This window comes from Malaclemys terrapin, chromosome 3, assembly GCF_027887155.1.
Source record: "Malaclemys terrapin pileata isolate rMalTer1 chromosome 3, rMalTer1.hap1, whole genome shotgun sequence".
NCBI lineage: Eukaryota > Metazoa > Chordata > Testudines > Emydidae > Malaclemys > Malaclemys terrapin.
Window position 1 is genome coordinate 73,082,816 of NC_071507.1, and position 25,360 is coordinate 73,108,175.

The window sequence follows — 25,360 nt, forward strand, 5'->3', positions numbered from 1 at the left end:
ATTAGTCTCAGAGTTGGTATGGCAACCCCCATTTTTTCATATTCTGTGTGTGTGTGTGTGTGTGTGTGTGTATATCTATCTATATCTATATATCTATATATCTATAATCTTCCTACTATATTTTCCTCTGCATGCATCCTTAGCTCACAAAAACTTATGCTCAAATAAATTCGTTAGTCTCTAAGGTGCCACAAATACTCCTCATTCTTTTTTCTGAAACAAAAGTCATTAAGCATCTCTGCCATTTCCATACTTTCTGTTATTGTTCCCCCCACTCCCATTGAGTATTGGGCTTACCCTGTCCTTGGTCTTCCTCTTGCTTCTAATATTACTCCATTTTTTAACTTGAGTATTGAATGGCCTTTGGATCCATTTCAGTACTACAAGTCCTTGGCACTCTGCAAAACTTGATACTAGAGCGGATCAGAAATCTTCTGCTGGAATGATTCTCTGACAAAAAATGCAGTTTCTGTAAAATTTCTGGCTGGAAAATCTAAATGAAATTTTTCATTCTGGACAGGTTCAACCCAAATAGGAATATTTAGTTTTGAACTGTTCAGCTTAGAACTGATGTGAAACATTTTTCCGGATCATGGTGCATAGCCTTATTAAAGTTGTAATTTGGGCTCCCGTTCTCTCCTATTGTCTGGGCTCTGTGGAGGACTACATCTCTCACATTGGAGAATGGACTCCCCTACAATCAAGCAGCATGGGACATCAAGGCATGAAAGTGACATCTCATGGGAGATGTAATCCGACCAGGAAGTCTGGCCCATAGGGAAGAATGGAGGTATCAGGTATTCATATAAGAGCACCCATGAGGCAAAGCACCACAATAGTAAATGCAGTTTAATGTTGAACTTAGAAGCATTTCATGTTAGTGCAATCAAAATGTTTGATTTTGGTTTAAATTATGTTGAAATGTTCATTTTGATTGAAAGTGTAGAAATGTTTTATTTCAACATTTCCTAATTTACATTTTTTGAATACTTCACTCCATGAAATATTTTAATATTGCATTTTTTTCCCTCCTGATTTAGGATGACAAATGTTGAAACATTAGAATTTCCTGTGGGACACAACTTCCGAATTTCACTCAGCATCACTTGGGACCAAGATTCTGGTGGTCTAGGGGATTTTGTCTTGCTCTGCTATGACAGTGGTCTCCAAACTTTTTTGATTGCGCACCCCTATCATTAAAATTTTTTTGAGCACGCACCCCTGCCGCAGAGCTGGCTCCACCATTTTTGCTGCCACAAGCAAAACTGCCAAAGCAAAAAAAAAAAAAAGTAAAAAGGCCACCCGAACTGCCGAAGTGGCACTGCTCCGGCGGCGCTCCTTCTGCTGTGCACCCCAAAGGATCCTCTTGCACAACGAGAGAAAGGCCAATTGTATAATAACCATGGTGTCCAACCATATATAGAGAAACATATCTGCACAAATACACACACACACACACCCAAAGTTCAAAAGGGCAACACTTTTAAAATTAAAGGAAATCCCATCCTTAAATCACCAAATAGTGCAGAATTGCCAACTCTTGTGATTTTATTACAAGTATCTCTTATACATATACATATATACACGTACATACACACACAATGTTTCTATACCTCCTGATTTATACCAGCAAATTCATGAATTTTGTCCTTAGTCAAAGTGGTTACCATTTCCCATTACTTTCAACAAGACTGAAGCAAGGCTACCTTCAGGACAGATGACCATCATTTCCTTACATCCTACATCAGCTAATTTTACATTGATTTTGAAATGTGGCCTTGCTAGGCAATGCTACTAATCTTCATTATCACAGGAATGACACATTGAAGACTTATTATAGACATTTTTCACCCTCTGATTCTCCCCCCACTTCCCCATTCCTTACTAAGTGAATAGTTCCATGTTCCCAGATCTCTCATTCCCAGGTCTAATTTACTGGTTCTTATTATAAGGGTTAACAAAAGATCCCTTAAATTACTTTGGGAGGACATAGCTCGTGCTCGGAGATTTAATGCCCTTCTTTGCAAGCAATAGTGGCAGATTACCAGTATGTGTCTTACTCTGCAATGCATAGATATCTAATGCCAGACATTAAATTGCTCAACGGCAAGTTTTAAATCATCCTGCTGGGGAATCTGTAGGGAGACATACCAGTCTTTCTGCAGGGGGAGATCAATGAGCTGTGGAGACATGTTGGCCAGAAATCTCCCTTTCATCTAGATATACAATGTGACCAGCTTTATATATATACACCAAGTGCCAGCTTAACTGCTATTCTTATGGGAATGGGCAACTTTTAGAGTCAAATGAGGAATAAATTTAGGGGGTTACAGATTATTTTTAAAATGTCAAAGATTTAGCATGGGAGTTAAAAAGTTGGATGGAGTCAGTGAAATGAAGTTCTCATACTTAGTGTGAGGTGGAAGATGTCAGAACTTTACAATAATGAAGTAGATCTAGTTTATGACCTTCTCCCACCTACAGCTAAGAGTCAGTCAAAGTGCATTTCTATTAGCTCACACCCCATTTCATAAATATGTGCCAGGATGAGTAGACAATCAGTTTTCCCACACACACATTTAGGGGTTCCCAACTGTTCCTCTCCTTTTGTCTTCTTTTGTGCAAGCAGGAGCTCTTCCCCACGTTCAGATAGACTCCTACAATTTTGCAAGGGGTGGGGCTACCTGGGGCAGCAGTGATTGTCTGAAGAGACTGCAGCAGTACTCTGAGCAGAGGTAGAGAGAAAGGAGCTTCTGTGCCTACTCTGCCATGCAAAAAAGGGAGGCCGGATTATTAACAACGCCTCTCCAGGTTTAGTGACAAGGCTAGCAGGTTTTAATTAGGCTATAATGCTGCTCCAGTGATACTGGCATTTTAAAATGTTGGACTTTTCCTTTTATTTACTTTTTAAACTTAAAATAAGGTTTGAAAGCCATCACCTCTCATTGCTACTGTCATGAGCCAGAGTATACATAATTTAAAAAAAAAAAAAAAGTTTGGCTCTGTTAGTCTTGAAAGACAGATTTTGCCACCCATTCCAATAATTAACTTTGTATATACCTATACCCCACAAGGGTTTACTCACTCTGTATTTGACTGCCATCCAAGTGTGTCTGCACACACTGGGGATTTTTCTCTGAGATTGAGGAATTTGCCCACCTCAGCCTGAAGATAAGACTCTAAGTGTGCTTCCTCAGATTTCCCTCCTCCCAGTCAATCTTCAATTCTTGGGGAGGTTCTTGCCCTACCGCTCCAGACTATTCCAGGTTTATAGTCAGGTGGCACAGTTGTTCCTGCCTAGCCCTCTGTCTCCCTTCTTTGGATGGTAGAGAAGGCAGCCAGTGTTCCTTTCTCTCTGATCTGGCTCAAGTGCAACTAAATCTGAAAAAAATGCATTTAAAGATGGACACCTCATCACCTGGACGATCTAGAGAAACCAGAAGGAATTTAGAGAAATTTAAAAAAAAATAGGAGATTGACGAGATTGATTTAAAAGGAAAAAGTTAAATACTTAGAGCTTGACATGCTCAAGGGGGACAGGATTAAAGCTGGGTGAAATTTTTTCACCAAAACTTTTTTTTGGTGAAAAATGCAGATTTGGTGACACTGAAACATTTTGCAAATTCATGTTGATTTTGCCAAATTGCTTCAGCCAAATAAAATAAAATAAATTAATTCCAAATGGAAATATTTCAAAAAATTTTATTTGAAACAACTTTAAAAAAAAATCCTTTACTTTTATGTACATTTTTTTTAAAAGATTAAAAAGTGCTTGAAGTAGTAATAAAGTGTTTCACTTTGGGTCTAACAAAACTTTTGACCCAAAATGACTTTTTAAAACTTTTTAATTAAAAAATATTTTCTGTTGAACTTGATTTTTTTCCCAATTTTTGAGAACTGCTAATGAACAGAAAACTATGTTATTTGCACCGCTCTAGATAAAATAGCTGCCTATAAACAAAACATTTCATATCTAGATGTCTGAGAGTCTTAATCCTAAATACTGAACAGGAAATGTTTGTTCAGGACCAAGATCAGACATTTCGATTCCAAATAGTGGATGTGCTACTTTCACCTACAACATGTTATATCCCTGAACAAAGCTCTAATCCTACCCTAAGTGACCTGTCCTGCTTCCATTACACCCACTTTTCAGAATCCCATCACATGATCCACAAGGTCTGGCTGTAACATATACTGATAGACACACGCTCACAGCTCATAATATGTGAATGTAACATGTGGTCTATTAATGGCACATTACAAAAATATAGTGGAAGAAAAAAGGTGAGATCATTCAAAGTTTGTTAGTTCATTAATTCAAAATCGAGCCAAATTCTAATGTTGGTGGGGTTGCACAGACGTAACAAGCGCTGAATTTGGAGCCAATTGTTTGCAAGCTTATGATATCCTTTCATCTCTGAAAAGATTATACCTGCCAAGATTGAATATCAAAACAAAGCCATTTTTAGTTATGAAACACAGAACAAAAGTATCTTAAAGTACAAAACACGCTTCTTTACAAAAAAAAGATGTGTAAATAAAAAAGTGGCTAAATGGGTCTTGTTTAGACTTAAAAAACAAAACAAAACAAAACAAAACAAACAAACAAAAAATCAACCTTAGGCTGAGACCCAGCATAAGAAATTTCAGCCTAAACGGAACATTTCTGAGAATATTATAAACAACTCAGAGTGATTTAGAATGGAATGCCCATAGTACCCTTGACTAAAGTGTTGCTACCAAACACAGTGCAGTTAAGGAAATCCCAATAGTACTAATGACAGAAATATGCTTTAAGTGTAAATTTCAGGTGCATTTTTCTTTTTATTGCTACTGTATTCAGCAGTGTCTTGTAGAATTTTCTCTGTGACTGGTATTTTCTATTTCTGCTTTATTTCATCTGACACAACTGAGTAGAAGCAGTTGAAAACTTCAGAAAAATGAATTTGTTCTTAACCTTGTGCCATTTTTCTTTGGTTTTTCTCATCTGGTAGCTGAGAAATACCAAGACTAGACACTGCTGTGTTTATCTTTTGCATATAAATGCCTGGCAAACCAATATACAAGCTGCAATCCAGACTGGAAAGTATTTAAAATAAAGAATTACTGACTGCTTTCTTTAAACATACACATTTTTGGCACATCTGTAGCATAAGGGTGCACCTTAGGGAAAAAAAAAACATCTATAAAAGGTCTTTGGGTAAGTTATTGCATTAACAATTTGACTCACATTTACAAAGATTGGATAAGGAATTTCTACTATAAGAAGCTATCACTACTCCTTGTTTTCCCTACTGAAGACCAAGGACCTTAAAACTAGGCCAGAAATGCTGCTCACAGTGTAATCTTGTTAAACAAAGAAAATCTTTTGGGGCTCAAACAAAAGAACAGGGTACAGTTCTTACAAATATGATCATCATCAAATTGCTTTCCTTTTTGCAGCAGCCTGGCAATTATTTCCCCAACAACAGAATTATATTGCAACAGTCAAAGAAAAAAAAAGGGGGGCCTTATCAGACCTGTCACATAAATGTATACAGACAATACCTTGCTCTTTGATTTTAGTTACAGAAAATAAATAACTTGATTCACCATAGATAGAGAGAGGCAACCACTGTGATTTCAAAACACATTGCGTGAAATTCTGGCCCTACTGAAATTAATGAAAGTTTTGCCATTGACTTCAAGGAGGGCAGGATTTCACCATTAAAATATTAGCACGAGATACCTAGCATGCAATCTAGGCACCAATCTTTTAGGTATAAATAACATCAGTGGCATCTGAGTGTCATGTATCATCACAAAGCAAATTACTGTATTTCAGATTTAGAGTATTTCCACATTGAGTTAAAAGCTAAAGTATGCACTCTCAGGAAAGTATTCATTTGGTAATAATTTAAGTCATGGAACCATAAAGATGTAGAGTCCTGGGGACACTCTGTGGAAACAAAAGACCAGATCCTCAAATCCAACAGCCTTGATGTCAGTTTATACCAACTGTAGATATGTCCCTACATTTTAATTCTTACTGCAATTTAGAGGGAATAGGGAATACTATAGTGTTACACTCTCAGCCACTCTAGGGCCTTGCCCAGGTTATTCTCCATTTTACTCTTCCAGTACAAAGAGGCCTTCAATTCACAACATTCCTGTCGTTAATGAGAGGAGCTGGAAATGGCTACTACAACGGGTCAAGAAAACCATTCTTTCATTTGGCTGGAGGCACCTCTAGAGAACATATTTTTACTAGGGCTAGTTAGAAAATTTCCATTGACACTGTTTGATGGGAAAAAATTAGGTTTCAGCTAAATTAGAGTTTTCACAAAAAGTATGTGCTTTCCACGGAAAATTCGATTGCTCATCAAAAATTTGGCCCAAATCAAAAATGTATAGATTGATAGATTCTGAAATGCCATTGTGGTGCCTCATAGGAGTTGTAATTTGGGTCACTCATTCTCTTCTATAATCTCCCACAATGCATCATGGCCATGCAACAGCCATGATGCATCACCTCCCTTCTCACCAAGATCTGAGACAATGGTAATCTGACTAGGGAGTCCACCTTACGGAGGAGAATGGAAGCACCTGACACCTGAACTCTCAAGAGGGACTGCAAATGACATTTCAGAATCTATATGTTTTGATTATCTGCTGAAATATTTCAGGTTTCTCATGTTTTGCTGAAAATGATATTTTCAACAGAAAAAGCTCACATTTCTGACCTGCTCTGTAAATTATTTCTTTTCCTCTAAGATTTTGCCTGTTGCCTCTATAGCATGTCCTTCTGGGGTTTGATTGGTTAACAGTTATATAGTTAGATGCAAATCATTATAATTAAGTAGCATTAATTATGATTAACCTTGGTACCCTGGGGATGGAAAGAGCAAGCCAGGACCTCCAAAACTCTTAATCCATGCTGACAGAACATTACAAAAAAACTTTGAGTCAGTTCAGCATGATGTTCTATTTTCTGTATTCCACATTCCTCATATCATAATGGAAAAACATTCATAAAAGTGGGTCTTTGTCTGCCTTGGATTAATTTTCCCCCTGGGAAGTCATGGACCTCTTTTTTTCAGATCATCTCCTCCTCCTCCTCCTCTACACCAACTATATATGATGCCAAATATGGAGGATAATGATTTATGGTAGGGTAATAAGAAACACTTAATGGTCCCGTTTTCAATACAACTTCTCTTGTACCTCAAAATATGTGGAGAAACAAAGCAAACAAACATTTGTATGACTAGCACATAATCCAAAAAGTGTTTTCAACATTTTCCATTTCCATAAAGAGCCAAAATGTATCTTCCCCATTTTTTGTTGTTGTTGTTGTTTTTAATACGAAAGGAAACAATATGTATAGTGAGAAGAGTTCTCACCATTTTAAGGAAAATAACCCAATAATCTCAAAAAGAAAAAAATGTTTTTAAAAACAATTTTATAAAAAATACATGGAAACACAACATAATCTTTTGGCAGCTATATCCCAGCATGGGAAACTGCAGACAGAATGAACTTGGGCTGAAGTTAAATACTAAAGAGAGATATTTAAGTATATGAAATCATTTCAGACAAGCAGTACTATGAAGTGCACCTCCATCCAGTAAGTACCTGCACTGTGTAAATATTTGCTCCATAAATTTGCAATAGAATCAGAGTCCAGTCTTTGTTTTCTTAATTGTGAAAAGGGCATTCACTCTAAAATATTTTCCCCTTTACTTAAAAATCAATAATGTGACTTAGCTACCTGATTTTCTAGGTGCTAGGTCCCAACAGTTTTCATTGACGTTAGCCACTCAGTAATCTAATTTCAGTGGGAATTATGCATGCTCAGCCCTTCTGAAAAGCAAGCCCTTTTTATTTAGGTGCCTAAATAAAACTTACATGACAAATTTTGCTAATGTGAGTAATTTCATTAACTTCCCATGGAAGTCATTGAGATTACTTGTATGTGTAAAGTTGTGCATGTCTATAAACATTTGCTGTTTCGGGGCCTACATCTGTAAAATTTCATTTTATTTTGACATTTATTAAATCATAGCAACATTCTCACCGAGTTACCCAAAATGATAACTATATACAGCATACAATAGACTTCGTAGCTCCTCTAATGTAAGGTGTAATCCACTTCAAAGTGCGTGTTAGAATGACTGGACAAGCTCCCGCTTATTTGACAGTCACAATCTTAACCAACATACTAGCTTGAGCTAAAGAGCCAAGATTTTCTAGCTGAGAGCTGTAACAGACCTACATCATCTGTGGATCGGCACAAAGGGGCACCTGTTATACACACAAACCAGAGGGTTTCAGAAGACACAGGCAGTTATGCCACTTTTTTTAAAGTGATCATGCCTTATTTCTATCATGGTGCAAGAAAGCTCAAAAAAGTAGAGTTTGGGTATTTTGTTTGTTTTGGTTCTCTTTGTGGGATGACGTTGCTAGATTTTTGTCTCCCCCTGCCATAATAGGTCAAATATTTTAGGATATCATATCTGGATACCGGGCCCTGTCTATGACTCACTATAACATATGCAGGAAAAACCTCTCAATGACTTTCAGGACTTAAGTGAACAAGATTTCATTGTCTGGATTAATAGTGATGTATCAATTACATGCTCTAATGCATCATTCATGGTCATGTGGAAAAAGACAGAAAAAGTTTAGCGCAAACTGAAATTTTTACTCATTAGTAGACTTCATGACTGTTAGGATGCATTTATAAAAAAACATTTCAATAAAAGTTTGTATCAGAAGCTATTTGAAAGACATTAGATGTATTTTTATGCCCACGTTGATTTTTTTCCCTGAGATATTGCTCCTAATAATACTCTTTTAGAAAGAATATTAACAGTCATTGTAAAAATGAAGACACCTACTTTTCTTGCAAAATAAGTTTGTTTTCCTTCTTCCAGAGGTCTTTGAAGTCAGAACTGAATTCATGCCAAATACTGAAGAAAGCATGAGGTGACACTTCCTTCTCTCCCATTTTTGGTTTCATACAGAAATAGGCTGCAGTTTCCAAAAAGCTGCCAAAGACAACAAAACCACCAAGTATTTTATTATCTATTGATATAGAATTTTCTTTCTGCATCCAAAACCTGGCATAATACACAATTGCTATTGGTAACAGGAGTGAAATATAGAGATTATCTAGCTCTGATGTTTTCCTGTACATATTCTAATATATTTCCTCAGCAAGGGTTGGGGTTTGATATTTAATCTCACACACGGTTTTTAACAAAAGCATTGTCCATTCTAAAGCCAAGAATGAATGTACTCTCTTCGGAGCCCAGCAAAGCCAGACCTTAACTCCTTTCCTCGCATTGCATTTTTATTATATTTGAAACCATTTTCAAAACAGAGCTGAAATCTAAAGCAGTTCTAACCACAGTCTTTCACTATGACACAATACAATAGACAATCTAGGTGGAACAGTCCATAGAAAGGTGGTGTTAAAACAATTATTTTCTACCCTAGACAATAGCAAAACTGGTAGCAACAGTCATGCTAGAAAATACTTATCAATCATGATTCTGACATAACTGTGTTTGACACCCATTTCTGAACATAGATATTGCTAGCAAAGATGACAAAGTAGCGTATGTAGAGCTGAAGTGCAAGCAAGAATTGCTCGTGAAGGATACAGGAGGCTACATACCAAGATTTAGCACAATGGCTGTGATTTCAATGAAATTTGAAAACCCCCATAATTAGAGCTTCTCTCCCTTAGTTCCAAATTTAAAAAAAAAAAATGGTCTCACGTGAAAAAAAAAATAGGAATTTCAATTCAAAAGGATAAAGTTATCTCAAGGAATAGGTGTATAATAATTTTATTGAAATCTCATCAATTTTATTTGTAATTAAAATGCCAGCATGTTCAAAATTCAAAATATTCTTTATACAATTATTACATCAAAATATGAGAATTTAAATTTTCACTTGTTTCTATGAAAAAAATGGCCAGTTTGTGAAAAAACGTTGTGGACAACAAAATGGCTCAGAATACAATTCAGAATTTTTTTTTTATTTTTGTGTTACAATATTTGTGTAACACTTCCAAAGCCTGCTGGTTTGGGGTGCAGAAGAATGGCACAAGACGACAGTAGAGCAATGGACACTAAAAAAAGAGAGAAGAGACAGACAGGGAACCAGATTGGTGTCCCACGTCGTAATTCAGATTACTATTCAGCCACCCATGCAATAACATTTTATGAACCTTACATAGTGAGATCATATTAGTCACAGAATGAAATCTTGGCCACGTTGAAAACAAAGGAAATGTTGGCATTGACTTCAATGTGGTTAGGATTTCACCAATTGAACCAACTGACTGATTACCTTAATAATAGTTACGGCAAGAGTGCTAGGACAGTTAGTGCACATGCCAGCCAGCTAATCAAAAGCATATGCAGAGTGACGGGCATTACAAGATGGCATGGGAATCTTCAGGAACCTTTTGAGTCAGTGGCCATTTTTGAGTAAGCTACTTAAAGATCCTTCTGTGTTTGCAAAACACAGAAAAATCAGAAGCTCAAAGAAAGAAGAGGCTCTGTTCTGACAAACACCTAGGCAAAGAGGCTCCAACAAATGACACAGGGATATCAGACCCAATTATAGCATGAAACAAGGGAACCCTAGTAGTGAAAGGACTGACCTGCAAAAAACATTATCATGCTGACTAGAAGATGAACATCACAAGAGAATGAAAAACAGTCATCTCAAGGAATATGTTTAAATTTGAGGTAACGAGCTATAATACCTCTCCATGAAACTATCTCATCAAACAGGGAGCCAGGCCAGAATGAAATTCCAACAAATATGTGTTTGAGTTTGATAAATGGTACTAACATTTACAGAAGACATGAAGGCTTTCATTAACAATCCATGGGATCAAAGGGAGTTAGTGAGGCTTTTCCTCTGATCATTGCTAATCTTGCTGGGAACCACCAGTATAGCCAATTCAGCCATATATCTAGGTTTAACTCCGGCTAATGGCATTCCTTCTTCCAGTCAGTTACAGCAAAATGCAAGTCCCCTGCCAGATTGATCACCTCCCATGGCAACCAATTTGAGGGAAGGGGAAATTAAGCTGCTTGTAAAATGTGAAAGACCAGAAGCTTGGCAGATTGTCAGTTAATGTGCCATTTTTCTAACACCTGTTCGTGCAAATGCAGAAGACACAACCTGCGACACAGTTGGGCCTAAAAGCAGGAAGCCCCAGGAATCTAGCTAGTTATCCTGGTAGCACAGGTGAAAAAAATCCAAAGTAATCATTTCAACTTCTTCAGTCAGAGGTATTTTGATGTTCTCCTTATTGTATCTTGAAAGAGAAGGTGGTAAGATTCTGATATGAAAAGCAAAAGATCAAGATAAAGCAAGGGAGAAGTGACCCTAGATCCCCAGAAATTTGGGAAGGAGCAACTTGTTTATATTAGCATACTCTGTGAATATCAGATTTTGAAATCCATAAGATTACATATGTTAAAATAGAGAGACCTCAAAGCTGACTTTGGAAGGGACATTCAGTTTATGTCTCAATTACAAAAAGGGATTTAGACAAAGCTGCAAATAAACCCATAAGGTTAGGAGGGGATATTGCCATTTCAGACCACATTACTGAGCCACACAACAGATACCTTCTACATTGCATTTCAGCAGGGCAACTCATCCAACTGCTTTGTTGGTCCTTTAACAAACCCTGAAGCAAAACACATTCTAGTAGTGCTTATAGCTACACGTGCAGCATGTGTATGGTAGTCAGAGTAGGGGATTGGGACTCAAGACCCCTGGGTTCCATTTCCAAATCTATTTCAGTAACATATGACCTTGTGAAAGTCACATAAGCTCCCTGTGCCTCACCTACCGTATTTGTGAAATGGGTATACGTACTACTCCAAAGAGGTGTTGTGAAACTTGCTTAATGTTCATAAAGCACTATGAGTTCATCAGATGAAAGGTGCCTAAGTCCCCCATACTACTAAGTCATGTTTCAAAACAACACAAAATCTGTGTGTCAGAGAAGGTGGGAGAGAAGAGGGTTAGGGTTATTTTCAAGGATTAATAGAGGTACAGGAGGTCAGTGGCTTTGTTCCAGTCAGTGTGACTTTTCAAGCCTGATTAAAAATAAGGCATTGATGTTCACACTGCTGCCTTATCCAGACAGGGCAAAGGCCAAATATCTGTTAAAAGGATTTTAAATAGGTTTTCATATTCCCCACACTGGCCCCAAAGAACATTTAAATGTCTTTAAATCTGCTAAATCTGTGAAGGTGGTGGTTTCTGAGAAAATAAATAAGGAAGTTAGATTAGGGAAGGTGGTTAGCTTCCCTCCCTCCCCCAATCTTCCCGCCCCCCAATCTAGTCTCTAGAAACTTAATTGTTTCATTTCCAGGCACATTTCAGAAAAACATCCTAGACCTTGCTACATGCTACTTATTTTACACCTATGCTATTGTGCATTTTTCTACAGATATTCAACTACATAAAACAACTAAACCTAACAATCAGCATTATTAGAAAAACCTGACAATCACATCTTTAAACCTACTCTCCACCAGCATGTCTACCTACTGGGTCAAATCAATTAGAAATATTTTGTGAACAAGCCATAGATTGCTTTATCATTTTGTTCTCCATTTAACACACTACAGCAGCTCACAATGATTCAAATTCAGGTCTGCCATGTGTCATACATTGATTGGACAACTATCCGTTCATCTGGCCAATTTATCAATACCAACAAAATGTGTGTGTATGGAGAGCGCTCTCTTAATTTGTGGATGATATGAGAGTGCCTATTGCTGAAGGAAGAGGAATAGAGGAACAAACCAACAAATTGGCACTTTTAAGAAATGAATCAGAATTAGTGCTACTCAGCAATGAAGAAACAGCTGCAGAGTCTCCTCAGAAGGGGCTACCCAGGCTCCAGCAGCCAACAAATAAAGGTAACTGTAGGTCTAGAGACATAGTTTGAATGTCACTTGCAGTGACATTATTCCTGGCTGACCTTACTGAGAGATGGTTAACCCACACTCTCTCTCTCGCTCTACATCCCAGGTCCAAACACACAAAACAAAACACCTGCAGGCACATCATAGCAGCAGTGATCAATCTAAACATGGATTTAAGAGCATGAAGATGATTCTAGATTGTTTAACAACAAATGAAGGATTTTATCTGCAGCTTTACTTGGATGCTCCTGATACCTCAGGTTTTGGAGTCTAAATGATCAGCTGCTATTGATATGCCCTGAAGTTGCTACTCACTTTAGTAAATTTGAGTTTAATTAATTGACATTACCTCATGGGATTTTCCCCCATGGTAGCAGTTGTGAGGCTTTTGGGTTCCAGAAGCATTCCCTGATTCAGATAGTAGGTCTACCTACTTCATAAAGTACATGCTATCCAGTGATTAAAGTCACAGGTAAAACAGCTAATAACTAAGGTCGAGTAAGGGGAAGTGTAGGTATGTTTGGAGAGGGAGAAGAACAGCTAGATGTAATCAACAAGACAGTATACAAATGCATGCAACTTATTGCTCTATTTAAATTTGACATGAGTTGTATTATATTAAGGCCTAACTTGTGTAGTGAGGCTTTATAAGTCCATTATAAGGGCAAAATTTGGCCCTTTGGATTTAAGGTGAGACATGAAAACAAGAGTACAGTGTATAGCTAGCAGTTAGTGGCTGCTTTCTGGAAAGTTAGTCAAATGAATTGTCATTATTAACCCCTCTCAGCATCATTTTGTTTAGAGGCAAAAGCAATGACTAATATTCAGTTGTCTCTTGTATAGAATATACAGCTCATATAGTATAAACATATTAGTGAGACCATGTAACCATGGAAACTCCATCTATCTGATCAAGGTTAGGCTTATGATTTGGAGGGCTCTCAGCAGCTCTAGCAGGTGGAATTAAGCCTCTTTCCTCTTGGGTCCTGCTTCAAAAAAGGATAAAAGGGGCTGGCCTCCTAGTTTCTGAGATAAAAGACTGGGAGAAACAGGATCCCAAACAGTCACTTGGACAAGTTGGTATATTTCATTCAGGTTCCCTTTTTATTGTGGTTTCAAGGTTATGAGTGCATTTTCGTACACTGTTTTTACACATTTCCACCTATTGCCATCCTTGTCCTGCATAATGAAAAGTGGGGAAATTTGATTGTAAACACAAGTATAGGGGGAAAAAAATCAAGCATTCAAAATTTTATAAGCAAATTTTGTTTTGTTAGGCAGAAAACAGTATTATTGTATTAAAAACAAAGCCAAGTTAACATACCACTTTAAATTAACTGCCAGGAACCATCAATCTTTCCTTGCTTTTGCCGATTTATATTGTGTAACTATGGTTTTTGTAATTTTGTTCTTTAGAGAACAAACTAAGGTCTCAAGTTTCTCCCCTGCCCCCCATAAAAAGTTTCCAAATGTTTGCAATGTTTTTCATTCTAAATCATCTTCCTCATCTCCACCCCTTCCATCCCATAAATGTATACTGAATGCAAAAAATGTTTTATTGCTCCAATAAAGAAAAAAAAAATCAAACAACTTTGTATTTAGGGGGAGAAATTGCTTTGGAGGAATATCTTCACAGAGTACTCCTATGCCAGCCACCACCCAACATAAATCATAAAAGCGGAAGGCCAAGAAATTATATTGTGGCAGACTAGTATTGTGTGGTATTTTTCTATTCTTAATATAACAATGAACACTCAACATCCTTAATGCTTAATTATAACAACTGATAGTATCAAAAGCATAAATGAATAAATAATATAATTGCACAACATAAATATTTATAAGTTATACTTTATAATGACTGTAGCAGATTCAGCAACACTTACAGATTCAGAAACTGTCACAGAACATACAGTGTAAGTGGCAGAGAATCGTTACATTCAACATGCAACATACAGAATCTAAGCTATTTTATAATCATTTCTTTGGAAAAGTTACAATTTGCAGGGGACTGATTGACTCAGGATGTTGCTAATGGATTATGTCTTTCATCTCTAGAATACCAATGCAAATGCAGCCCAGGCTAGTAATCTAATGCCTGAAGCCATCCAGTGGTTGTTGGCTTCCTCAGTCTAGTTTCCCATGGACAAAGTCCATTATACAAAATCTACAACCACGACTGGAACAAAGCAGCAATCTTGTTGGAACTCTCAGAGGCTGAAGAGTGAAGTGAGCATGGAGAGTAACCTACCTTTTCAACCCTAGAATTAGCCCCTTTAGCTCAGGATTGAGATATTTTGGTAGGGCACTTTGGGGAATCTTGCAATGTCATTGCCAGTGCTGTACCTGCTCTATAAATAAGAATAGGATCTCTGGGTCCAGGCCTGTGAAAGTTTTCTAATTAAATAAAGGTAAGTTGTGAAGAGAATGCTAAATTATTTCTTTTTATTCAATATATGTTTTTTGATATTCTGTAACAGCTGTCAAAACCCTGGACCACAACCTTAGCCCTCCTTTTGGCTGTTTTGAATGACCCTGATGTAGAGGAATCCTCAGGTGATGAAACAATGACTTATCTGGCCTCTTTTTCCAGTTTGATGTCTGCAACTTTACAGTCACACAACCACCACTATTGTGCACACCTGTTGAGTTACGTGGAAACATGGTAAGCTGTGTGCTTAACTGTCCATTTGTGATACATTCATGTACATCCATCTTTGAAAGTCAGGAGAAGATGTATGTTAAGATTAACATATGAGCTTCAATTATATTTAATAATCCCTTAGCCAGTTTAACTTGCACAATGAGGTGCCTATTGACCCAGAATAGTAGTGGGTCTGATCCACAATCTGTTGGCCTCATTGCAGCAAGCTAAAGGTATTTACCTCATATTAAGTCCCAACTTTCCTCCAGCTGTTCTGCTAACATACCTTATCTTCTCAACCTAGTGCATTTAAATGCATGTCTACACTGAAAATAAATCAAAACCAAAACCAAAGCAACTCATGACAGTGAAACTCAGAGCCACAGCCAACTGAGTTGGGCTATTGGGGCGTATGCTACAGGGCTAAAAATAGCAATGTATGCTTCCCCACTTAGGCTGGAGCCCAGCTTCTGAGACACCCCTCCACCCCCCTGAGTCTCAGAGCCTGGGCTCCAACCCAGCCCTGAATATCTTTGCTGCTATTTTTTAGTTTTGTAGTGCAAGCCCGGTATGCCAGAATCAGTTGACTGGGCTCTGAGACTCGCTGCTGCAGGGTTGGGTTTGGAGTTTTTTTATGCTGTGTAGACGTACCATAAGGCTACCATTTTTAAAGGAGTTGTGTGTGTGAGACGTGAAGTGACTTTCCACATAATATTTTTTGTTTTATTTTGAGTAATTTATTTTATTGACATAGGCCCAGTCTTGAAAGATGCTCCATGCTGGTGAACCCCAATGTCTCTGTGGATACTGGATGTCTCTGCAGGATGAGGGACATCAATTTCTTTAAATATATAAGTAGAAAGCTCCACATGTATCCTATTAGATTCAATATACATACAACATTAAACACAGCTTTGGCTAATGCCTGGCATCCCCTAAAGAAGCTGGGTAACAGAGTTGGGGCTCCTAATGTTTGGTATATTGAGGAGACAGTGCTTTTCCATCAGCCTCTTACCCCTCATGTTCTACCAGGAGAGGATGGTGAGGTCTCTGCAATGGGCTGGGGACCTGCCATGGAAGAAAAGTGGGCTGACAGCATGCCTCCACCAGGTGGAAACAAGGAAGGAATGATGACCTGCACTGTACAGGTTTTTGGTGGATATGTCCCAGATGAGTTAAATTAATAAAGTTGTGGCCTAATTAAACCACATTTCTTGCAATTGTCTAACTTAGCTGGTGTGCCCCAGACCTTGGGAGCTGGATCAGGATCTAGCCCATAAGGTGGTTATTACAGCAGAAGGGAAAAGAGCAATGCCTGCAGGGACATATCTACTCTTCCTACTCCATTTTCTTCTCTTCCTGCTCCACTTTCCAACAAAAATGTGGATGAAAAAATTATCTAGGTTAGACAAGACTAAACTGTGAGGAACTACAGAAGAATCTAGCTAAACTTGCCAATTGGGCAATGTGATGGAAGATAACTTTCAATGCATGCAAGTGTAACCCACACACCTCTTGGGTGTGGTGTTCTGTCCCATCTAGTGGCATGGAGACCACTTAAAGAGATAAAATGAGTCTGCTCTACAGCCTTAGCTAACAGCGAGTTGGCTTTTAGCTCATGCGCTAGAGGCTCATGCACTAAGCTCCAGAGGTCCCCGGTTCGATTCTGCCTGTCGATGATCGGGGTTCATTGGCATTACATAAGCACAAGGTGATGCATGCTGCAAGAAAAATATGATTAATCATATTCGAATTCATCTGTAATCTCTCAAGAAAACAATCTTGGCATCACTGTAGTGAAACCACTTGCTGAACATGCAGTGGTTATCAAAAAAATAAACATGCTGGAACTAAGGATTTTAATTTCTGCAATTAGAGCCTTTTTTGACTAACTCCTTGTTTTTTTGTTTTTTTTTTTTAAACTCCTTTTCTAAAAGCTCAGTGCCACAGTGCTAATTTTCAGCATGATTCTTACCTCAAACATATTGACTTTAATTATATTGGTGTCACTATTGCTTAGTAGTTCCACTATAATTGCTTCTTGAACTAACTCCTGCATCTCATTTACTGTAGAGCTAAGAATAGACCCTCCTTATGAGTCTTAGAACTAGCTATTCCAAGAAGCAACGATTTTTGATGGCATAAAATTGGTACTTCTAAGCCTTGTCCCAGAGTGAGATTTGATACATGTTTGTGTTAGCACTTGAAGTCCCCTAATGAAATTAAATATATAGCTATGATGTGTAAATTCCTACTGTATGTAACTCACACCAGTAATACAAGCCACCAAGTGAGAAGGAGATCTAACAGGGAAGGAACCAACTGTCAATTAATGGAAGGTCACAAGGGTATGGGCAGCAGGGAAAACAGTAGTGAAAGGGACCCAGAGGAGAAAGAGTCCAACCGTATTCTCTGACCTTTCAGTTTAATTTTAGTTTTTCTGCTCACTCTCTCTCTCTCTCCACTCTCAGCCTTGCTAGTGGGAGCTTTCAACACATATTTCAAGCATTAATTCTATTACATTTTAGCTTTGCAGATCACCTCTGAAGGAAATCCAAACCATTGTGTGGCAGAGAGCGGGATGGGAGTAATGCTTAAGGTTTTAAAGGCTTACCAGACTTAGGTGCTAAATTTCTAGTATTGCTTTTCAACAGTACCATTCTACTATCAGGTTTGTTATTACTCAAGGTGTCATCAACCTGTCAGCACAAGAGCAGGTGCGAAGTATTGGTCCCTACCATATCTAATGCCATTGAAGCTGATAGAAGTTCTCTGCATGCAAGGACTGTCCTGTTAGGCCTACATTATTTCTCAGGGAATTTTGGAGGTAAACATTCCTACAATTCACCTGTTGCTACAGCAAAGAGAGCAACATAACATTGCTAAATGCATTAAAAAAAAAGTTCTGAAAACAAAGAGGTGCCTGAGAGACAGCACTTGGGAAGCACTTTAAACCCTAGCAATCCTTGGAATGTAGAAGTACCTGAACCAAATAATAAAATAAACCAAACCAAAAACATCCTGAAATGGGTAGACAGGTGTTCCATATCCAATTGTACTCATCCTAAATTCCCTTGCCAATAATTACGTTAGTGTGCAGAAACCATCCATTTGTCCTTTTATTATAAATCAAGTATCTGTTATTGCATCACAGAGCAAATTTCAATTTCACATAGCAGAACTTATTCTAAATTTTCATATAATTTTAAATCAATCACAACGTAACTCAGCCAGGATGATAATCCAACATTTTGGCCTATCTGGCCTTCACTAGGGATCAATAGCAAAATGCATTTGTAAAGCTCTTTTCTACAGCCTTCAGCCATCTAAGGAGTCCAAAGGAAAGCAGCCCTTAAATGGGAATGCCTCCTTGTAATCATATCTTATCACCATTTTGCCTGCAATCCTAGTAAACAGTGAAAACATATACATAAAAATATAGTTTATAATATTTGGAAGGGATACACTGTGTAATAATCTAGAAGACTCGAAACATACACTGCTCCAAGCAACATCATTTTCAGAGGCTCCACATAAATCATCTGAAATTGAGTAATTTTCAGTGCAAATTAATTGTCTGGCTTTAGTACTTAGCTCCTGCTTCTACAAGAACCCGTATGAGAAGATATGAAGGCCGGGCACAGCTCTGACCATGTGCCAGTAACATGATGCTATAGCGGCTGCTCCTACCTTGCAATGAAGTGTGTGTGGGGGGGGCGGGGGGGGAGGGAGGGTGAGAGAAAGGAAGGAAACTTCTGTATCATAAGTACTGTATTTCAGTGACAATGACTGTCTGATATTGTGGGCATCTTTTTCCTGTAGTAAATTGTATGATCAAACCTTATCCCTTCTGAATTTCATTAAATTCAGTTTCCTTGCCCCCGCCCCCAAAAATGGCACTAAAATTTCTCTCCCCACTCCCAGAAAATAAAGGCCATGATTAAAAACTTTTCAGCAAGCAAAAATGTTCAGTAACTGAACACAAAGAAAAGGGCTGGGGGGAAGGAGAGGAAATTGTTCTTCGTGAAAACAAGGCCAAGTGTTTAATTTGAGTAGTATCAGAGGGGTAGCTGTGTTAGTCTGAATCTGTAAAAAGCAACAGAGGGTCCTGTGGCACCTTTAAGACTACCAGAAGTATTGGGAGCGTAAGCTTTCGTGGGTAAGAACCTCACTTCTTCAGATGCAAGAAGTGAGGTTCTTACCCACGAAAGCTTATGCTCCCAATACTTCTGGTAGTCTTAAAGGTGCCACAGGACCCTCTGTTGCTTTTTACTAATTTGAGTAGAGAGTCACTTCATCCATCCATCCATCCCTAGTAGAAGTTCAGTATTTCAGCCATACTGCTGTGGGCCGCAGGACAAAATGAGAAGTGTTTAACCTAAATTACCTAAGGATTATTTAAAATGATAACAATGTAACATATAATTCTTGGCCCTTCTCCTCCCAACACTCTCCCTCTCCTCTCCCCCCTCAAAAAAAAAAAAAAAAAAAAAGTGGTTCCTGCTTTAACTTGTGAAGTATTTGACAGGTTCACAAGTATTTAGGAATGAGGGTCTAATTGGAAAGTGCCAGGTTCCTTTTTATTGCACTTTATCAATATTGTTAAGGGAGTGATGTAATTGTTTGGGGTATGGCAAAGACATTCCATGTCACTTCAGTGTTAATATCAGGCTGGAGCCTTCCTTGTCTGCCTGCGTAAGCTAGATAAACACAGACCTGTGTGCTTTCTTCTCATCTCAGGATACTTACTCAGAGAGACCTTGGAACATATGCCTATTGTGTGCTAAACATTTCACTTTTCATTTTATCCATGTGCCAGAAATCCATTCCTTGGATAAACACTTTACATACTGACACTCTTAAAGTCACTAAACATGATAAATAAAGAGAGAATACATCATTTCAGAACCGATTAAACATTTTCTCACTTGTGACAAATGAACAGCTATACACTGTATGGAGTCTCTAGAGCAGACATTCCATTTTCTTTGTCTTTATTTTGTGTGGAAGATTAACTTTCCATTTCAGCTCATCTGTTGCACAACTCAGCTCTCTGAAGTACATATTGTCGCACTGAGCCCAAAACATTATTCAAATTAGATTTTTTTTTGCATGTGCTTTTTACCTAGAGTTTCTGTATTATTATGGTGATGTCAATTTTTAACATTTTATGCTATAGCTAAAAGGAGAGTCTGTGTTTCTTGCTAGAAGTTAAAGAAATACTATCATGAGGTAGATTTTAAGTTGTACATAGGCTGAAGTTAACCACTTCAAAAAGAAAAATCCAAGTACATTAATCACATTAATTTTGCTTCATCTAATCCATCACTTTTTCTTGTACTACTTACTTCTCTATTCATCCAATGCATTGCTGTTCTACCTATGATTAACAGAATGTAACTAATCTCTTAGTTAGCTTTCCTAAGCTCTCCTCCTTTAAAAAAGTTCAACATCCAAGCATTTTATTTCGAAGATATTTAAAGAAAACTTTAGCAATGAATGTATCCTATTCAAAGGAGATTGACCAAGAAGCGGCCTTCAAATTCTTAGCAAAAGTTTTATTCTAGTGGCTGAATGAGAATTTCAGTAGTGGGAAGGGAAAGAAGGGAGAAATGTATTTTTTTAAAGTACACATTGGTGCACTGAGTCCAAAACATTATTCAAATTAGATTATTTTTGCTAGTGCTTTTTACCTAGAGTTTCTGTATTTTTATGGAGTTGTCCAGTTTTAACAGTTTAGCAATTATAAAACTCTAAATGATTTTAATTATGTCTTACTTATGATTTACCATGGCTTCAGATGAGCTAAAGTAACATTTTTTGTTCCATTTTCACATCATGAGCCCCACTCACAAAAGTATTTATGCTGCACTACTTAGCAATCCTATATTCTCCCAGTTGAATTGAAAGAGATGAGAGCAAATCAAAGCTGACTATGTTATGGGGTTTTCTATTCACTGGGTATAACTTTGGCGCTATGATGATAATTAAATACAATTCTATGGAAAGAGAGTACGGTTTAACACCAAAAGAGACATAAGTCCTTGCACTTAATTAGCAAAGCCTATAAAAAGCATGTTAACCTACACACTTGTATCTAATAAGAAGTTCCAATTGCATTCACTAGTACTGGGTAAAAATAAATTAATTATACACCACAAATAAAACCAGGTAAAGAAATGCATTTATCAGTCTCCTCAGAAGATCCTAGAATATAAACAGTGTTTGTTTACTTATTTTTCATTTTGGTCCTTTACTGTGACTGACAAAGTAATCTTTCCTCCCGTCACCTTTTACACCAACATTTAAACAAACATTGAAAAACACGTGTACATACATGTTACCCCCTCACACACACTACAAGTTGTGAAATACAGCACAGTTGAGGAATTTTCCCGATTTTGAAACTTTTACACTGCTCATATATGTAGTGAAATTTGTGGTTTCATCACAAAAATCATTTGAAGAAGAATTTGAGTTCTTACAGATCAAATCACATTTAATTATATCCATCCTTGATATTAAAAACATATTATTTTGTACAGCAGACATTTCATAAGTGAAGAAACCAGTATTTAATGAATAATGGCAAGGGTGTGTGTATATTATATGTCTACTAAATCACCTAAGATCTTGTGTGGTTCAAACAGTTCACTCATACACCAATGTCTTTTTTTTTTCTTTTTCTTTTTTTAAAACAAAGATGGGTATATTTCCAGTTATAATAGTCTTCTGTGCATGCTTGGGTTGTTTTGATTTTCTATTCTAAAGTTCAAAACAAAGCTGACAAATAAATATCACTTGTATTTTTTGAATGCATTTTTTTGCTATCCAGAAAATTCTGTTAGTGTTGGCTTGAAAAACACATCTTTCAAAGGAAAAAGTTTTATTGCGTTAGTTCATCTCACCTTTTATGTGCTTCTGTCAGTGACTTCTCTTCATTTTCTTGGTCGATTTTAGCTGCACAACAGACAGGAAATGGATTAGCTACTAGAATAATACCTCACAAATTTCTTTAGTGATAAATGCTTTTTGTTGAAAATGTCCTGTAAAGTATTTATCTTTCAATTTATAAGAATGCGCATGTCAGGTTTTATTGACAAGTATATTAATTCTAAATCAACCATGAATTTTAGAACACAGCCCAATTTTAAAAGAATAAGCTCAAAAGGAGCTTGATGGAAAAAAAAATACCCTCCCAATTTAACACAAATAAATGAGACCACATCATGGAAAAGGCTTAAATAAGTAGGCCTTAAAGAGAAAGACCTTGGAATGCCCCCTGAAAATCAACACTCTTGTGCTCTTATGGACCAAGAGGGAAATAATATTCCAGGAAGAAGTACTGAAAAATACCCTCCAACCAGGCCCCCCTAATATTTACATTTGATGACTGTGAGTAAAAGCCCCATAGCTGACTAACTGTTGGAGTATAGCCTTAGGAAAGAAGCATCTCTAGGAAATCCAGGATCCAAACCAGTAATGGACATGAGTGGCTGTACAAACCCCACAATTAGCGCATTGTTAATGAGAGTCTCATTCCCGCAGTCAGAGACAGCTATCATTTTGCCAACAATGGTGCTCACAAAGAGAATTCAAAACACTGAGCTGTATTTGCTATAAATTTGTAAAGACTCCATTTTCCAATTTTAATTTTCTTTTGCTTTTCATTTTATTCCAATTTATCTTATTTATGCAGGAGTCTTGATAGACAAGGCACACAAAACCACAACACATTTCAACTCAGAGATTTTACCATTCTGAAGAACAGCAGAATGCCTGCTATGTGCATGTGTAAGCTCAGATTAAATTTACTCCTATGCATAAGGCTAACAAAAAAGCATGCACAATTTATTTTAACGGGTATTTTAACAGATTCCTTCAACCTGGAATCTGATTCCCCTCTTTGGTCCCTCAAAGCAAAAGTCTGCTGACTTGCAGAGTAATTTCCATAGCCTACTTTGAGGGTGTAAGTGGGTCTTAAGTGGCGTGGAGGCTCTGTGTTGTCATAGAATCATAGGACTGGAAGGGACCTCAAGAGGTCATTTAGTCCAGTCCCCTGAACTTATGGCAGGACTAAGTATTATCTAGACCATCCCTGACAGGTGTTTGTCTAACCTGCTCTTAAAAACCTCCAATGATGGAGATTCCACAACCTCCCTAGGCAATTTATTCCAGTGCTTAGTTTTTCCTAATGTCCAACCTAAGCCTCCCTTGCTGCAATTTAAGCCCATTGCTTCTTGTCCTATCCTCAGAGGTTAAGAAAAACAATTTTTCTCCCTCCTCCTTGTAACAACCTTTTATGTACTTGAAAACTGTTATCATGTACCCCCCTTCAGTCTTCTCTTCATCAAGGTTGAATTTCTATACAGGATTGTAACATATGGCAAAAATCTAAAACAATTCTTACTTTTCATTCAGTTTACCACTTCACTGCTGCCAGCCATGCTCATCTAATAATGGCTGCTCAATATTGCCCCCACATTATAGGTAAATCACCTTTTGAAATACTAACTTCTACATTTACAAAAGGATGCTACTGCATCCTGAAACCATTAGTAGTTGCAACTCTGGCCGGAAATGATCAGAGCGGAAAGTGAATTTCAAACTGGTAGTAAGAATAATCACCAATGAGGATTCCTTCATTCATATAGCTCAAAACACTTTACAGAGTTGGGCTAGCACTACTGTGCCTATTTTACAGAGGGCAAGAGAGATGCAAAGTGATTTGCCCATGGTCACACAGCCAGTTAGAGCCAGGATGTGAATCCATGCTCATGGCTCCCACTCCAGTATCGACCCATTCAGCTATATACTTTTTAGCATAAAGATCACAGGGCTGACCCTGAAGCCCTTGCTATAGATGTAGTGCTTACTACCATGAGTTGAGATCAACAGGATTACATGTGGTAACATGCATTATTTCTAGCAATAGTTATCTGAAAGTTCAGGCCCTATTTCAATGTTTAAAAAACAAACCACAGCAAACTTGAAGAGCACATGAAGCCTGCCTGATTATGGGTTTCATTACTAGCTTGAAACTCAGCCCAGATTCTTATAAACATTTGTGTAGCTTCACAATGCTTTTGAGAGAACCTGAGCCCAGTGTTGATTAAACCTGGGCTGACTTACGGGTTTACATGAGAGCCTTGCAGGGCTTCAGATGTGAAACCAGGTGAAACTTGGCAGTTTAAACTGAGCTTCATTATAATAATATATATATTTCTAACTTCGATCCTGTAACTTAAAGTGACACTCATTGTGAAACAATGTGGATGAAGACTGAACAAAATAGTCTAAAAGCTCCCTGTGTAGCAAACGCACCAATCTCTCACTTTCGGTTCACAAAGTATCCCTATATAGAACTTCTAAAAATAAAAATAATTTATTACTGAAACATTTAACTTGGGCTCCTCTAATCCGCTTAAAATCCACTGCAGAAAACTTAGATTGGTTAATGTTTGACAAGCTGAGGTCAGTGGTTTTTAAATGCCTGTACAGTATCTGAAAGTCATAACTAAACAACATTCCCCACTATTTCCAAGATTACTTGGTTCTGACAAGATTGTTCAAGCTGGCGGCAGAGTTTTTTCCCTTCTTTGCCCATTAGATGGTTTATACAAGCTTACAGGTCAATTGTTTACTATATAAAAATGGGGAAAATGTTCTGCAATTTACTGTTTGAAAGTGCTCAAGCATGAACAATATTACACCATAAAAATGTGCTTCGGGCTGAACAAGGCATGACTGAAAACATCTC

The 25,360-nt window shown here is 37.6% G+C and overlaps 1 protein-coding gene across 1 annotated transcript in view; it reads right to left on the reverse strand.

Annotated features, from left to right (window-relative positions):
- FMN2 (formin 2) overlaps positions 1-25,360 on the reverse strand; it is a 231,279-nt gene that overhangs the window by 18,929 nt on the left and 186,990 nt on the right. Inside the window, exons 15-16 of the mRNA XM_054021267.1 lie at positions 22,509-22,560; positions 8,883-9,032 (exon numbers count right to left, since the gene is read on the reverse strand). Coding sequence (XP_053877242.1) covers positions 8,883-9,032; positions 22,509-22,560 — 202 coding nt within the window. The remainder of the gene's footprint in view (positions 1-8,882; positions 9,033-22,508; positions 22,561-25,360) is intronic.